Source organism: Ornithorhynchus anatinus, chromosome 4 (genome assembly GCF_004115215.2).
Source record: "Ornithorhynchus anatinus isolate Pmale09 chromosome 4, mOrnAna1.pri.v4, whole genome shotgun sequence".
Lineage (NCBI taxonomy): Eukaryota > Metazoa > Chordata > Mammalia > Monotremata > Ornithorhynchidae > Ornithorhynchus > Ornithorhynchus anatinus.
The window spans coordinates 134,742,872-134,760,064 of NC_041731.1; the positions used below are offsets into that span (position 1 = coordinate 134,742,872).

General features: G+C 46.4%; 1 protein-coding gene across 2 annotated transcripts in view; it reads right to left on the reverse strand.

Annotated features, from left to right (window-relative positions):
* The window catches only part of CFAP99 (cilia and flagella associated protein 99), a 109,896-nt gene that overhangs the window by 72,223 nt on the left and 20,480 nt on the right, over positions 1 to 17,193 (reverse strand). Inside the window, exons 3-4 of one of the 2 annotated variants that reach the window (XM_029062119.2) lie at positions 10,888 to 11,032; positions 6,830 to 6,924 (exon numbers count right to left, since the gene is read on the reverse strand). In XM_029062119.2, coding sequence (XP_028917952.1) covers positions 6,830 to 6,924; positions 10,888 to 11,032 — 240 coding nt within the window. Of the gene's footprint in view, positions 1 to 6,829; positions 6,925 to 10,887; positions 11,033 to 17,193 lie in introns of those variants that run through there. The other variant, XM_029062120.2, reaches the window with a different exon arrangement.

Genomic DNA, 17,193 nt, shown 5'->3' on the forward strand with positions numbered 1-17,193 from the left:
TCATTCTTTCAATCGTATTTATTGAGCGCTTTCTGTGTGTAGAGCACTGTACTAAGCACTTGGAATGTACAATCTGGCAACAGATTGAGACAATCCCTGCCCAACAATGGGCTCACAGTCTAAAAGAGGGAGACAGACAGCAAAAGAAAACAAGTAGGCATCAATACCATCAAGATAAATAGTGTCATAGATATATTCACATTATTAATGAGAGTAATAAATAATATGCAGAGCACTGTACTAAGCACTTGGGAGAGTACAACACAACAAGAAACCAACACATTCTCCGCCCACAGTGTGCTTACAGTCTAGAGAAGCAGCGTGGCTCAGTAGAAAGAGTACGGGCTTGGGAGTCAGAGGTCATGGGTTCGAATCCTGGCTCTGCCACCTGTCAGCTGTGTGACTGTGGGCAAGTCACTTAACTTCTCTGTGCCTCAGTTCCCTCACCTGTAAAATGGGGATTAAGACTGCGAGCCCCACGTGGGACAACCTGATTACCCTGTATCTACCCCAGCGCTTAGAACAGTGCTCTGCACATAGTAAGTGCTTAACAAATACCAGCATTATTCTTATTAGAGGGGAGAGAGAGACATCAATGCAGATAAATAAATGACAGATCTGTACATAAGTGCTGTGGGATGGGGAGTGGGGATGAATGAAGGGAGCAAGTCAGGGCGACACTGAATTCTGTTGCCGAATTGTACTTCCCAAGTGCTTAGTACAGTGCTCTGCACACAGTAAGTGCTCAATAAATACAATTGAATGAATGACACAGAAGGGAGTGAGAGAAGAGGAAAGGGGTGTTTAGTTAGGGAAGGTCTCCTGGAGGAGATGTACCCTCAAGAGGCCTCAGCAGGTCCTTCTAGAGGTCAAGACATTAAATAAATTATTTAGAGCCATAAATTATCCCAGAGCTTTCTGGTTTTTTCCAACACTGTCAGTCATTTGGTGCAAGAGGGTTGTAATACCCTCCGTAAAATTTGTTACTCCTCTTGGAAAAACAGTTATTTCAGTGTCTGTCTTCACTGCTAAATCTCCAGCTCCTTGAGGGAGGGGATCCTGGCCACTAACTCTGTTGGACTCTCCCAAGTCTTTAGTACAGTCCTTTTGCACAAAGCGGGCACTCAATCAGTAATAGAAGGAGCACGGCCTAGATGACAGAGCAAGGGTGCAAGAATCAGAAGGACCTGGGTTCTAATCCTGGCTCCACCACTTGTTTGCTGTGGGACGTTGGGCAAGTGACTTTACTTCTCTGTGCCTCAGTTACCTCAACTGTAATAATAATAATAATAATAATGTTGGTATTTGTTAAGCGCTTACTATGTGCAGAGCACCGTTCTAAGCGCTGGGGTAGACACAGGGCAATCAGGTTGTCCCACGTGGGGCTCACAGTCTTAATTCCCATTTTACAGATGAGGGAACTGAGGCACCGAGAAGTTAAGTGACTTGCCCATAGTCACACAGCTGACAAGTGGCAGAGCTGGGATTCGAACCCATGAGCCCTGACTCCAAAGCCCGTGCTCTTTCCACTGTGCCCCGCTGCTTGGGATTCAGACTGAGGATGTAGTGGTGGGGAAGCCTTCAGAAAAACTGGTTAAGTACTTACCACACGCTTGCCCAATTTCAAGTAATCTACAACTTTCTTGCCCCAGTAAAATCCTCCGGGCTAGCCCCATGCGGGACAGGGACTGTGTCCAACTCAATTTGCTTGTATCCTCCCCAGCACTTAGTACAGTGCCTGACACATATAAGCACTTAACCTGTAATGATAATCATAATAGTAATTATGATATTTGTTAAGCGCTTACTATGTGCCAGGTAATGTACTAAGCACTGGGATGGATACAGAAACGTTCTGGGCATGTAACTCCCCTCCTCAAAAACCTCCAGTGGTTGCCTATCAACCTACTCAGGAAGCAAAAACTCCTCACTCTTGGCTTCCAAGCTGTCCATCCCCTTGCCCCCTCCTACCTCCCCTCCCTTCTCTCCTTCTCCATCCCAGCCCTACACACTCCGCTCCTCCGCCGCAGCTCACCTCCTCCCGGTTCCCCATTCGCGCCTGTCCCTCCGTCAACCCCTGGCCCACATCCCACCACCGACCTGGAATGCCCTCCCTCCTCAAATCCACCAAAATAACTCTCTTCCCCCCTTCAAAGCCCTACTGAGAGCTCACCTGCTCCAGGAGGCCTTCCCAGACTGAGTCCCCCTTTTCCTCCTTCCCTCCTCTCCTCCCCATTGCCCCGACTCTCTCCCTCTGCTCTACCCCCTTCCCCTCTTCACAGCACTTGTGTATATTTGTACATATCTATTGCTCTATTCATTTTATTAATGATGTGTATATATATATAATTTTTTTCATCTATTTTTGATGATTTTGATGCCTGTCTACTTGTTTTGTTTTGCTATCTCCCCCTTTTAGACCATGGGCCTGTTGGGCAGGGATTGTCTCTATCTGTTGCCAAATTGTACATTCCAAGCACTTAGTACAGTGCTCTGCACACAGTTAGTGCTCAATAAATATGATTGAATGAATGAATACAAGCAAATAAGGTTGGACACAGTCCCTGTCCCATGCGGGCCTCACAGTTCTCGATTTTATAGATGAGGGAACTGAGGCACAGAGAAATTAAGTGACTTGCCCAAGGTCACCCAGGAGTCAGGATTAGAACCCACGACCTTCTGACTCCAGGCCCGTGCTGCTTCTTATAATACCACTCATTATTATTACCTTTTTCAGGGTCGGCTCTTTATATCACAATCTACATCCTGTCTTATTGTGCCTCTGCTCACACTTCTCCCTTCTTTAAGCTACCGAAACAGTCTCCCAAGGGACAACGGTCAGAATTCTGTGTCTGAAAGCGCTGAAGCCTCCATTCCCGATGTCACTTTCTGTTAGATTCCCAGTCCTTTAGTGCCAGTGCCATTCATTCATTCAATAGTATTTATTGAGCGCTTACTATGTGCAGAGCACTTGACTAAGCACTTGGAATGGACAATTCGGCAACAGATAGAGACAATCCCTGCCCATTGATGGGCTCACAGTCTAAACGGGGGAGACAGCAGAGCAAAACAGAACAAAACAAAACAAGACAGCATCATCAAGATAAACAGAATTATGGCGATATACACCACATTAACAAAAAAAGTAGATAAATAAATAAGTAAATAGATAGATAAATAAATAAATAGCATTGGGGGCCACCGTTCCCAATGCTAGGTCCCATCTCCATCTCACTGGAGTGCCGGTCTAGCCTGGAGGATTTAACTGGGGCAAGAAAGTTGGAGATTTACTTGACATTTGGCAAGCGCATAATAAGCACATATCCAATTTTTCTGAAGGCTTCCCCGCCACCACATCCTCACTCTGGTGGGAGTTGAACAGCTTCGGCTTGAAGAATGACAAGAATTAAAATGAATCCATAATAGCGTCAAATCCTTTCTAAGGTGGAAAAATAGATTTTCATCTCCCTGAAACAAGATGTTTCGAAAAGAATGCATTGCAGAAGAACTTGATCGCAAGCAACGTATTTTGGGGTGTTGTGAACTGATTAACACACCGGGCCTGTGTTGGCACCCCACACTGAATCACGGCACAAGGAGCTGTGTGCAGGGACCTAGATATTTTTGTAATTTCTTAATAATAATAATAATGTTGGCATTTGTTAAGCGCTTACTATGTGCAGAGCACTGTTCTAAGCGCTGGGGCAGATACAGGGTAACAAGGTTGTCCCACGTGAGGCTCACAGTTAATTCCCATTTTACAGATGAGGTAACTGAGGCACAGAGAAGTTAAGTGACTTGCCCACAGTCACACAGCTGACAAGTGGCAGAGCACTTACTTAAGCACTTACTATGTACCAGGCACTGTACTAATCCCTGGGGAAGCTCATCAGTTTTCACACAGTCGCTGTCCCACGTGGGGCTCACAGTCTTAATCCCCATTTTACAGATAACTGAGGCACGGAGAAGTGAAGTCACTTGGCCAAAGTCTTACAGCAGAGAAGCGGCGGAGCGGGGATTAGAACCCAGCTCCTAATGGGTCCATTAGGTCACACTGTTTCTAACACATAGGAGGTTATGGCAAATAAGCAGCTTGGTCTTCCCTTGCCTGGGGCTGCTGGTGGAGGTTATCTTTGCCATGCCATTAGAGAAGCAGCATGGCTCAGTGGAAAGAGCCTGGGCTTCTGAGTCAGAGGTCATGGGTTCGAGTCCCGGATCTGCCACTTGTCAGCTGTGTGACTGTGGGCGAGTCACTTCACTTCTCTGTGCCTCAGTAACCTCATCTGTAAAATGGGGATTAAGACTGTGAGCCTCACGAGGGACAACCTGATTACCCTGTATCTACCCCACCGCTTAGAACAGTGCCCTGCATATAGTAAGCACTTCACAAATACCAACAGTATTATTATTATTCCTCTGGGATTCTGAGATCTGGTCCCCTTCCAATTGGTGACGGAAGAAAAAGGCGGGCGGGGAGGGGTGAAATTAAAGCATAGTCTCAGACCACATGGATCCCAGCTGAAAGTGGGGAGACCTGGCGGTGGCCGGACCAGCCTGGTGTGCTGTGATCCAGGCAGGAATGGCTATTACCAGAGCTCAGTACAGTGCCTGGCAAATAGTAAGCGCTTAACAAATACCATGCTTATTATTATTGCTATTTTCCCACAGGAGTCCCGAGAGGATCGTGAGGCTGCGAGGGCAAAGTAAAAACAGGAGCGGGCACCGCATGCTACCATTATGCCAGGACCCCAAATGACAATTTCGGTGTGTTCCTGTGCTCTGCAATGGCCTCTTCAGCCTCTCACACCCCTACAGTGAACATTCCAGTCAGTGGCGTTGTCTTAGACGGCCAAGGATGGCTCTAACTCCTCTACAGACATTAGAAGTAGCAGATCAGTAGCTTGGAAGGTCTCTCTGAGGCAGGTGGCGTGATCACACCTGAGAATTGGAAGCTGAAGGACCGGAGCACCTTGAGATACGGTTCAAACAGACACGTCTTGCCACTGGTTTTTAAGCACTCGATAGGCGCACCCCCTACCTTACCCCACTGATTTCCTAGAACAACCCACACCACACGTTTCGTTGCCCTAATTAATTAATTCATTCATTAAATCATATTTATTGAGCACTTACTTTGTGCAGAGCACTGTCCTAAGGATTAGATAATCCCCCGATTAGACAGTGCGCCCGTCAAACGGCAGGGACCGTCTCTATCTGTTGCCGACTTGTTCATTCCAAGTGCTTAGTACAGTGCTCTGCACATAGTAAGCGCTCAATAAATACTATTGAATGAATAAATACTATTGAATGAATGACTAGGGAAGTACAAGTCAGCAACAAATAGAGACATTCCCTGCCCACAATGGGCTCATAGTCTAGAACTGGTGATCAGCGCGGCTCAGTGGAAAGAGCCTGGGCTTGGGAGTCAGAGGTCATGGGTTCGAATCCTGGCTCTGCTGCTTATCAACTGTGTGACTGTGGGCAAGTCATTTCACTTCTCTGTGCCTCAGTTACCTCATCTGTAAAATGGGGATGAAAACTGTGAGCCCCATGTGAGACAACCCGATCACCCTGTATCTCCCCCAGCGCTTAGAACAGTGCTCTGCACATAATAAGCGCTTAACAAATGCCAACATTTTTTTTATTTTTATTTTTTAGAATGGGGGAGATGGACAACAAAAAAATTAAACGGGCATCAGTAGCATCATGCCAACCAATTCACTGTACCATCAACGTCACCATCGGCAACCTCGCCCACATCCTCCCTCAGCCCTGTGTCTGTCCCCCCACTTCAGACCACCACTCTTCTCAACTACAAAGTCTTACTAAAAGCACATCTCCTCCAAGAGGCCTTCCCTGATTAAGCCCTCATTTCCCCTACTCTCTCTCCCTTCTGTGTCTCCTATTCACTTGTACCTGTTTCCCTTAAGCACTTGATATTCACCCCACAGTCAGCCCCACAGTACTTATATACACATCCATAATTCACTTTAATGTCTGTCTCCCCCTCTAGATTGTAAGCTCCTGGTGGACAGGGAATGTGCCTAACATTGTATTTTACTCTCTTAAGCACCTAGTACCAGTGCTCTACACACAGTAAGCACTCAATAAATACCATTGATTGAATGACATTTGCGGGGCAAGGCCTTTGGGCGAATAAAGGAATGGTGTGTTTGAAGGAGAATTCCTGCTCTGTCAGGGTGGACAAGCAAAGGAATGGTGTGTTTCAAGGATAACTCCTGCTCCATCAGTTTGGGCAAGTAAGGGAGTGGAGGGTTTCAAGGAGAATTCCTGCTACTTCAGTGCTGCAAACAATGCTCTCTTCAAGGTTCCCTCCCCGGCCTGCACTTAGGAAAGGACAGACGGTCTCGGATTCCGCAGAAGAACGGCACCTTTAAGGACGACGATTCTGCTATTTGGTGAATCCCTTAAAGATTGGTGGCCACCTCGGGGCTTTCCCAAATCAGGTTTTTGTTTTAAATTGTATGTAGGGAAACTGTATTCCAGTTGGGTCCAGGCAGGAAACAGGAGCTTCCCTAGCAGGGAGTGGGGGTTGATGTGGCTGCATTTACCGGTTACTTCATGTTTCATAATTAAGAGGGTTCCAGAAACCCTGAAGAAATGAGTTCCATTTTTTCTTTGAAAATGGACAGAGTGAAAAGTTTACAGGCCACCTGAGTCTAGGTGGGGAATGGGGCAGGGCAGGGGGGATTCCCTAGCACAGTTCGAGTTCAGAACTTGTTTCTGAAATGGCTGCCATCCTATTTTAACAAGTGGCAAACATCCCGTATACCCAATCAGGGATATATTTGCAAATTTCGCTTCATACCTTATGCATTTTGGCAGGATCCAGTGACTTGATGATCTTGCTGAAGTTCCGAAGGCCTAGCTCTTCCAGGTGGAAAGTGGACAGGCAGCAAACAACTAACAAAAACACCAGAACCATTTGAGCGTGTTTGGAGCACTAAATCCTGTCAGTTTGACCTTCTCAACTTTGCTAAAATCCACCATTTCCTCTCATCCAAACTGCCTCCATGTTAATTCAAGCACTTATCCTATCTTGCCTTGCTTACAGTATCAGCTTCCTTGCTGACCTCCCTGCCTCCTGTCTCTCCCCCCTCCAATCCATACTTCGCCCTGCTGACCGGATCATTTTTTCTACAAAAACGTTCAGGTCATGTTTTCCCACTCCTCAAGAAACTCCGGTGGTTGTCCATCCACTTCCGCATCAAACAAAAACTGCTCGCCTTTGGCTTTAAATCACTCAATCACCTTGCCCTCCCCTACCTCACTTCACTACTCTCCTACTTCAACCCAACCTTGTATATGTTGTACCTCTAATGCCAACCTTCTTGCTGTGCCTCGATCTCATCTGTCTCACCTTTGACCTCTTGCCCATGTCCTGCTTCTGGCCTGGAACATCCTCCCTTCTCATATCCAAAAGACAATTACTCTTCCCCTCTTTACATTTTTATGGAAGGCACATCTCTTCTAATAATGTTGGTATTTGTTAAGCGCTTACTATGTGCCGAGCACTGTTCTAAGCGCTGGGGTAGACATAGGGGAATCAGGTTGTCCCACGTGGGGCTCACAGTCTTGATCCCCATTTTACAGATGAGGGAACTGAGGCACAGAGAAGTTAAGTGACTTGCCCACAGTCACACAGCCGACAAGTGGCAGAGCTGGGATTCGAACTCGTGAGCCCTGACTCCAAAGCCCATGCTCTTTCCACTGAGCCACGCTGCTTCTCCTAAGAGGCCTTCCCTCCCCACTCCCTTCTGCATCGCCCTGACTTGCTCCCTTTGTTCTTCCCCCCTCCCTGCCCCACAGCCCTTATGTACATATCTGTAATTTATTTATATCAATGTTTGTATCCCACTCTAGACTATAAACTCGCTGTGAGTGGGAAATTTGTCTCTTTATTGTTGTACTGTACTTCCCCAAGTGCTTAGTACAGTGCTCTGCACACAGGAAGTGCGCAATAAATACGATGAACTGACTGACGATGACAAGTGCCTCTTTAAACTGGGTCTAAACCCAGAATTGATTCTATTTAATGCTATTTTTTTGTCTGTCTGTCTTCCCCGATTAGACTGTAAGCCCGTCAATGGGCAAGGATTGTCTCTGTTGCCAAATTGTACATTCCAAGCGCTTAGTACAGTGCTCTGCACATAGTAAGCACTCAGTAAATACTATTGAATGAATGAATAAATGAAACCTATATTGGAGGTTCTGGATGTAGATACGATTTAGAATGAATTAAGTCCATCATCATAAAAATGAAGTTTGGTCAATTTGGATTGATGGTAAGTGATGCATGCATAGGTCCACATCAAAAGTACTCACTGACATAATTTACACTTGGATTTGTATCCTTTGGGCACTTGGTATTCACCCCTTCCTCAGCCCCAAGTACCTATGTATATATCCATAATTAATTAATGCCAATGTGTGTCTTCCTCTCTAGACCCTAAACTCAATGTGGGAGGGAACACGTCTACCAACTCTGTTGTATGTAGTCCCCAAGTGCCAAGTACAGTGTTCTTCACACAGTAAGTGCTCGATAAATAGGACTGACCGGTTGATTGATTACAGTGCTCTGCACACAATAAGCACTCAATAAATACCATTGGTTGATTAATAATTTAAAAGTAAATGAAAATAGCATCGGAAAGGGTGATTTGTGTCTCAGCGGCAATCCAAATAAGCGAAGTGTGCTTTGTTAATGTAACCGAAAAATGAGCTGATGTATTCAGTGGGAGAGAGTCTTTTTGACATCGGTATTTTCCAAATGGTGGCCAAATGGGCAGTAGTCCTATGAATCGATGCCTTATCGTGACAAGAAAGTTTGCATATGCCGATGAAGCTTAGGGCTCTGCCACACTGGGCTACCCAGAATGGAAAGGTCTAAGCCGATTCACCCGTGTTGGGCAGCAGTGGCAGGGGAAAGAGTCGAAAGGCGGATGGATGATCAAGTGATCGGAATGCTGAACAAAAGACAATGGCAGAGACTCAAGTTTTACTGTGCCAAAGAAGGCAATGGTAAACCACTTCCAGATCTTTACCAAGAAAACTCTATGGATACACACACCAGAACAACTCTATGGCAGAAGATGGGACGCTTTGAAGAGGGTGAGTCCATGGAGTCGCTATGGTACGGAAATGATTCGATGGCATTTGAAGAAGACTTGAGAGAGGTAGAAAGTGAGGCCAGAAGCACAAGGAAGAGGTAGTGAGAGCCACACTGGCCCAGCACAGGAGTTTAAACTCCTGAAACCAAATCTGGGGCTCAGGGCCTTGGAACACATTATTATTATTATTATTATTATTAATAATAATAATAGAATTTGTTAAGCACTTGCTATGTGCCAGGCATTGTACTAAGCACTGGGGTTGATACAAGGTAATCAGGTTAGACTCAGTCCCTGACCCACATGGTGCTCACAGTTTCAATCCCCACTTTAAAGATGAGGGAACTGAGACACAGAAAAGTGAAGTGACTTGTCCATGCTCACACAGCAGACAAGTGGCAGAGTGGGGATTAGAAGCCAGGTCCATCTGACTCCCAGATCCGTGCTCTATCCACTATCCCTGTTTGTGAGCCCATTATTGGGCAGGGATTGTCTCTATCTGTTGCCGAACTGTACATTCCAAGTGCTTAGTACAGTGCTCTGCACATAGTAAGCACTCAATAAATATTATTGAATGAACAAATGAATGAATTGCCTTCTAATTACACCATTGGCTTTAAATCACTCAATCAGTCTTCTCAGCTGCGGTGACTGTTCAATTGCCTTTTCCAAACCCCTGACTACCAAAGCTTCACTAAGAATCAATCCCTCCAGCTCCCTCAAACTCTCAACCCATTAGCCTATAGAATCTCTTGAGCACCTGCTCTGTGCAGAGCACTGTGCTGAATGCTTGGGAGCATAGACGTGATCCTTGCCACCCAAGCATTTAAAGTACTTAATGGGTGCTCAATAAATATTCTTGATTTATTGGAACACTTTACCCTCTGCTTTTGAAAGTTGATATCATTTTCATATTCTGGGTGCACTTCAGGGCCCACTGAAATTCTGATTTATTTTGTTACCTTCTGAATCCGCACTGGAATAAAGACCAAATACCTTTCGTTCAGGACTGAGCGAGGATTTCGATTCCTGCCTACGTTTACCTTTTCAGAGTAGAACAATAATAATGATGTTGGTATTTGTTAAGCGCTTACTATGTGCAGAGCACTGTTCTAAGCGCTGGGGTAGACACAGGTTAATCAGGTTGTCCCACGTGAGGCTCACAGTTAATCCCCATTTTACAGATGAAATAACTGAGGCACAGAGAAGTTAAGTGACTTGCCCACAGTCACACAACTGACAAGTGGCAGAGCTGGGAGTCGAACCCATGACCTCTGACTCCGAAGCCCAGCCTCTTTCCACTGAGCCATGCTGCTTCTTACAGTGACCGGATGAGGGCAGGTAAGGGACCTGGGCATTTGGAGAGCAAAATTCCCAGCTCAAGTTCCATCTGTGGAACCGAGCAGAATTGTGCCTTGACTGTTTTCCCCCAAATTCCAAACAAACCCAAATAATGATAATAATCGTAATCATAGCTGTGGTATTTGTAAGCACTTACTATGTGCCAAGCACTGTACTACGCGTTGGGATAGATAAAAAATAATCGGATCCCCCATGGGGTTCCCAGTCTAAGTACGAGGGAGCACAGGTATTAAATCTCCATTTTGCAGAGGAGGGAACTGAGGCAAAGAGAGGTTAAGTCACAAGGCAGGCGATTGACGGAACCAGAATTAGAATCCAGGTCCTCTGACTCCCAGGCCCTGGGCTCTTTCCGCCAGGCCACGCTGCTTGCCCGAAAACCCTGGCAAACACTTACCCAGGTAGAGGTTGTGATCCGACAACAAGCAGCGCTTTCCATCACGAGCGAAGAACGCGTTGACTACAATATCCAATAGCGGCTTGTACTCGAGACATCCACAGAGAATTTGCAGAATAAAGTTTTCGTCAGGGATGCCGAGAGTCTAAAATGCAACACAGAAGTTCCCTTGTTCAGGCGGCGGGGCCAGTGGAGAGCACCTCTCTCCTCCTTCTCCTAACCCCCCTCGGTGAGAGCGACAGGGGAACTCATCCATCCTTATGCCCATCCATCTCCACACACTTCTCCTCCGGTTGGCCTGAATCAATCGATCATTCAGTGCTATTTACTGAATGTTCCCTGTGTGCAGAACAGTCTACCAAGCTCAAGAGACAGTACAATACAAAAGAGTTGGTAGACGGGTTCCCGCACAATACAAAAGAGTTGGTAGACGGGTTCCCGCAATAGTCCAGCCCATATCTCTGCTCCTCTAATGCCAACCTTCTCACTGTGCCTCACCTTTGCCTCTCACGACCTCTTGCTCGTGCCCTCCCTCCTTCCTGGAAGTCCCTCCTCTTCATAATAATAATAATAATGTTGGTATTTAAGCGCTTACTATGTGCCGAGCACTGTTCTAAGCGCTGGATAGATACAGGGTCATCGGGTTGTCCCACAGGGGGCTCACAGTCTTAATCCCCATTTTACAGATGAGGGAGCTGAGGCACTGAGAAGTGAAGTGACTTGCCCAAAGTCACACAGCTGACAGGTGGCGGAGCCGGGATTAGAACCCATGACCTCTGACTCCCAAGCCCGGGCTCTTTCCACTGAGCCACGCTGCTTCTCTGTCTTCAACAGATCACCACTCTCCCCATTCCTCAAAACCCACTAAAATCAAATCTCCTCCAGGAAGCCTTCCCTGACTACTCTCTTCTTTTCAAGATATTTGTTGATCGCTTATGTGCCAGGCACTGGATAAAGCACTGGGGTAGATAATCATCATTATCATCATCATCATCATAATAATTATCGGTATTTGTCGAGAGCTTTGTGCCAGGCACTGTACTAAGCGCTGGGGTGGATACAGCGAATTGGCTTGGATAAAGTCCCTCTCCCACGTGGGGCTCACACTCTCAATCCCCATTTTCCAGATGAGGTCACTGAGGCCCAGAGAAGTGAAGTGACTTGTCCAAGGTCACACAGCAGACAAGTGGTGGATCCGGGATTAGAACCCATGACCTTCCGACTCTCAGCCCCGTGCTTTATCTGCCAGGCCGTGCCGCTCTCTAGATACAACCTAATCAGGTTGGACACAGTTCATGTCCCACATGGGGCTCGCAGTCTTAATCCTCATTTTACAGATGAGGTCACTGAGACCGAGAGAGGTTAAGAGACTGGCCCAAGGTCCCACAGCAGACAAGTGGCAGAGGAGGGCTTAGAACCCATGTCCTTTCGACTCCAAGACTTGTGCTCTACTCACCAGGTCACACTGCTGCTTTTCTCTCTATTTCCCCCCACTCTTCTGAGTTACCTAGGTACTTGGGTTATTACCCAAGCACAGTACAGCCAGCGTGGCTCAGTGGCAAGAGCCCGGGCTTGGGAGTCAGAGATCATGGGTTCGAATTCCGGCTTCACCACTTGTCAGCTGTGTGACTTTGGGCAAGCTCATTGAACTTCTCTGTGCCTCAGTTACCTCAACTGTAAAATGGGGATGAAGACTGTGAGCCCCATGAGGGACAACGTGATCACCTTTTATCCCCCCATCGTTTAGAACAGTGCTTTGCACATAGTAAGCCCTTAACAAATACCAACACTATTATTATTATTACATTGCTCTGCACACAGTAAGTGCTCAATAAATACGATTGAATGAATACCCAGTAAGCACTTTGGTACGCATCCCACCCCCACACCACAAATCCTGATATTCTGCTGTTAACTGTAGTTTATTTCACAATGTCTGCCTTTCCCACTAGGTTGGAAGCTTCTGGAGAGCAGGGTTCGTATTTGCCAATTTGGCTGAACCCTCCCAGGCACGTGATATATTGCTTTGCAAACAGTAAGCCCTCAATAAAACTCACTGAATAGTTGAATAACACTAATAACAATAATGTTGGTATTTGTTAAGCGCTTACGATGTGCAGAGCACTGTTCTAAGGGCTGGGGGAGATACAGAGTAATCAGGTTGTCCCACATGATCCTCATAGTCTTAATCCCCATTTTACAGATGAGATAACTGAGGCACAGAGAAGTGAAGTGACTTGCCCACAGTCACCCAGCTGACAAGTGGCAGAGCCGGAATTCGAACCCATGACCTCTGACTCCCAAACCTGGGCCCTTTCCACTGAGCCAATGATTGATTGCTTACTGGGGAAGACTATTTCCTCTGCCTCCTTGCTGATCTCCTTGTCTCAGCCAATGTATAGAAGCAGCAAGGCCTAGTGGAAAGAGCATGGGCTTGGGAATCAGAGGACCTGGGTTCTAATCCAGGGCCTGCCGGGTGACCTTGGGCAAATCACTTCGCTTTGCTGTCCCTCAGTTTCCTTATGTGCAAAATCAGGTTTCAATACCTATTCTCCCCACTCCTTAGTGTGTGAACCCCATGTGGGTCAGGGACTATGTCTGATCTGATTAAATTGAATCTATTCCAGTGCTTAGAACAGTGCTTGACACCTAGGAAGTGTTTAAAACATTAACAATAATAATAATTGCGGTATCTGTTAAGCGCTTACTATGTGCCAGGCACTTTTCTAAGCGTTGGAGTAGATAAAATATAATCGGGCTGGACAGAGTCCCTGTCCCACATAGGGCTCATATTCTTAATTCCCATTTTACAGATGAGGGACCTGAGGCACAGAGAACTTAAGTGACTTGATTGTTAAGCACTTACAATGTGCCAGGCACTGTACTAAGCACTGGGGTGAATTCAAGATAATCAGATCCCACATGGGGGTCAGACTAAATAGGAGGGAGAACACGTATTAAATCCCCATTTTGCAGATGAAGGAACTGAGGCCCAGGGAAGTTAAGAGGCTTGTCCAAGTTCACACAGCAGGCTAATGGTGGAGCAGGGATTAGAACCCAGGTCCTTGGACTCCCAGGCCCGCGTTTTTTCCACGGGACCACGCTGCTTCAGCAGCCTTGTGGGAAGAGAACTGTATGCTCTTCGAGAGCAGGGATTGTGTTGACTAATTCTATTGTACCCACCCATGCACTTAATACTGGAGGCACTCAGGACACTGTAGGTGCTCAGTAAATACTACTGATTGATCTGAAGGGTTGCCTCCTCAGCGAGCGCTTATTGTATACAAGCACTGTCCTGAGAGCTTGGGAGAGTACAGTGTAACAAAGTTGGTAGATTCGTTCCCTCCCCACAAGGAGCTTAGTCCAGAAGGGGAGACAGACATATGTGGCTCAGTGGAAAGAGTCCGGGCTTGGGTTCGAATCCCAGCTCTGCCACTTGGCAGCTGTGTGACTGCGGGCAAGTCACTTCACTTCTCTGTGCCTCAGTTACCTCATTTATAAAATGGGGATTAACTGTGAGCCTCACGTGGGACGACCTGATTACCCTGGATGAAGACTGGGAGCCCCACGTGGAACAGCCTGATCACCTTGTATCCTCCCCGGTGCTTAGAACAGTGCTTTGCACATAGTAAGTGCTTAACAAAACCCAACATTATTATTATTATTACCCCAGCACTTAGAACAGTGCTCTGCACATAGTAAGTGCTTAACAAATACCGTTATTATTATAAAATACTAAATTTCAGATATAATAATAATTATGGTATTTTTTAAGCACTTATCATGTACCTGGTGTTGTGGGGTGAATAAAGGGTCTAAATTCAAGTGCAAGGGTGACATGCAAGAGAGAGGGAGAAGGGGAAATGAAAACTCAGTTGGGGAAGGCCTCTTGGAGGAGATGGGCTTTAAAATAAAGCTTCGAAGGCGGGGAGAATGACTGTGGGTCGGATCTGAAGGGGGAAAACGCTTCTAAAATCACAGCAGCCTTCTTGCCATCTGCAAAGACTTCTCTGGGATAAAAGTGGGGGACGCTGGAAATCGCTCCCGCCGGAAACTCTTCGGATTCAACCAGCTACAGAAATCACTGGAAGTCCTTGAGACGGTGATTCCGGAACTTCCGTTCGCTGATTACTGCACTCTGGAGATGCACGTCCGTACATACGTAATGTGCGGGGGATTAGGGCTTGCTTTGAGGAGTCAGCAAAATTATACGTTCTAACGATTATCCTGAAGAAAACAGAGTTTAGGGATCAGGCTGCACCCCTCTTATTTTAATAGTAATCGTGGGGTGTGCCAGGCATTGTACTAAGCGCTGGGGTGGATACAAGAAGCCTTCCCTGACTAAGCCCTCCTCTCTTCTCCCACTCCCTTCTGCGCCACTCTGACTCGCTCCTTCATTCCTTCTCCCTCCCATCCTCACAGCATATATGTATATTTCTGAAATTTATCTATTTATATTAATGTCTCTCCCCTCCCTCTATTTATCTATTTATTTATTTATATTAATCCCTCTAGATTGTGAGCTTGTCGTGGGTAGGAATGTGTCCGTTTGTTGTTACAATGTACTCTCCCAAGTGCTTAGTACAGCGCATTGCACACAGTAAGCACTCAATAAATACGACTGAATGAAGATAATCAGATTCCACATGGGGCTCTCCTTCTAAATTGGAGGGAAAAGAGGTCTGGAATCCATGTTTTGTAGATGAGGGAACTGAGGCACAGGGAAGTTAAGTGACTTGTTCAAGGTCTCACAGCAGGTAAGCGGCAGAGCCAGGATAAGATCTAATAATAATAATAACTTTACTATTATTACTTGTTAAGCGCTTACTATGTGCCAAACCCTGTTCTAAGCACTGGAGTAGATACAAGGTCATCATGTTGTTGCACGTGGGGCTCACGGACTTAATTCCCATTTTCCAGATGAGTTCACTGTGGCACAGAGAAGTTGTGTCTTGCTCAAGGTCACATAGCAGAGAAGTGGCGGAGCCGGGATTAGAACTCATGTCCTCTGACTCCCAAGCCTGTGCTCAGGTTTTCTGACTCTCAGGCCCGGGCTCTTTCCACTAGGCCATTCTGCTTTCCACTGTTTACCACCACTGCAGTCCCCCAGGTGCTTAGCACAGTGCTCTAGGCCGTAAGATCGTTGTGGGCAGGGACTGCGTCTGTTACATTGTTGCTAAATTGTTCTTTCCAAGCATTTAGTACAGTGCTCTGCGCAGAGTAAGCGCTTAATAAATACAACTGAATGACTGAATATTCTCCCAAACACTTAGTACAGTGCTCTGCACACAATAAGTGCTCAATAAATACGATTGATTGATGGATTGCTTGCTCTGTGCACAATGGATGCTCAATAATCCAACTGACTGATTGATGATTTGTGAACCAGCACTAGTGTGGCTTCTGTATTCGGCTGCTTCAGCAGGGTTCTATCAATCAATCATATTTACTGAGCGCTTACTAGGGAGAGAGCACTGTACTAAGCAATTGGGAGAGTACAGCACAACAGAATTAGCAGACACGTTTCCTGCCCGTAATGAGCTTTCAGTCTAGAGACTCTATCCAACAAGGAAGCAGAAGGAGCATGGCCTAGTGGAAAGAGCCAGGGCCCGGAAGTCCGAGGATGTGGGTTCTCATCCCAGCTCCACCACTAACCTGCTGTGCACCTTGGGCAAGTTAGGTAACTTCTCTGGGCCTCGGTTCCTTCATCCTCTTGTCTGCCATGTGACCTTGGGCAAGCCATTTAACTTCTCTGTGCCTCAATTACCTCATCTGTAAAATGGGGATGAAGACTGTGAGCCCCACGTGGGACAACCTGATTACCTTGTATCTACCCCAGGGCTTAGAACAGTGCGCTTGAGCTCACCTCCTCCAGGAGGCCTTCCCAGACTGAGCCACCCCACCCTCTGCTCTTCCCCCTTCCCCACCCCTCAGCACTGTGCTCATTTGTATATAATATTTATTCCCCTATTTATTTGGATAATGAGGTGTATATCTCCTTGATTCTATTGATCTTGATGACGTTGTCTTGTTTTCATTTTGTTCTGTTTTGCTTTGCTGTCTGTCTCCCCCGTTTAGACTGTGAGCCCGTCATTGCGTAGGGGATTGTCTCTATCTGTTGCCCAACTGTACATTCCAAGCGCTTAGTACAGTGCTGTGCACATAGTAAGTGCTCAATAAATACTATTGAATGAATGAATGAGTGAACAGTGCTTGGCACGTAGTAAGTGCTTAACAAAATGGGGATTCAACGCGGGTTCTCCCTCCTACTTCGATTGTGAACCTCATGTGGGGTGCTTGGCACAG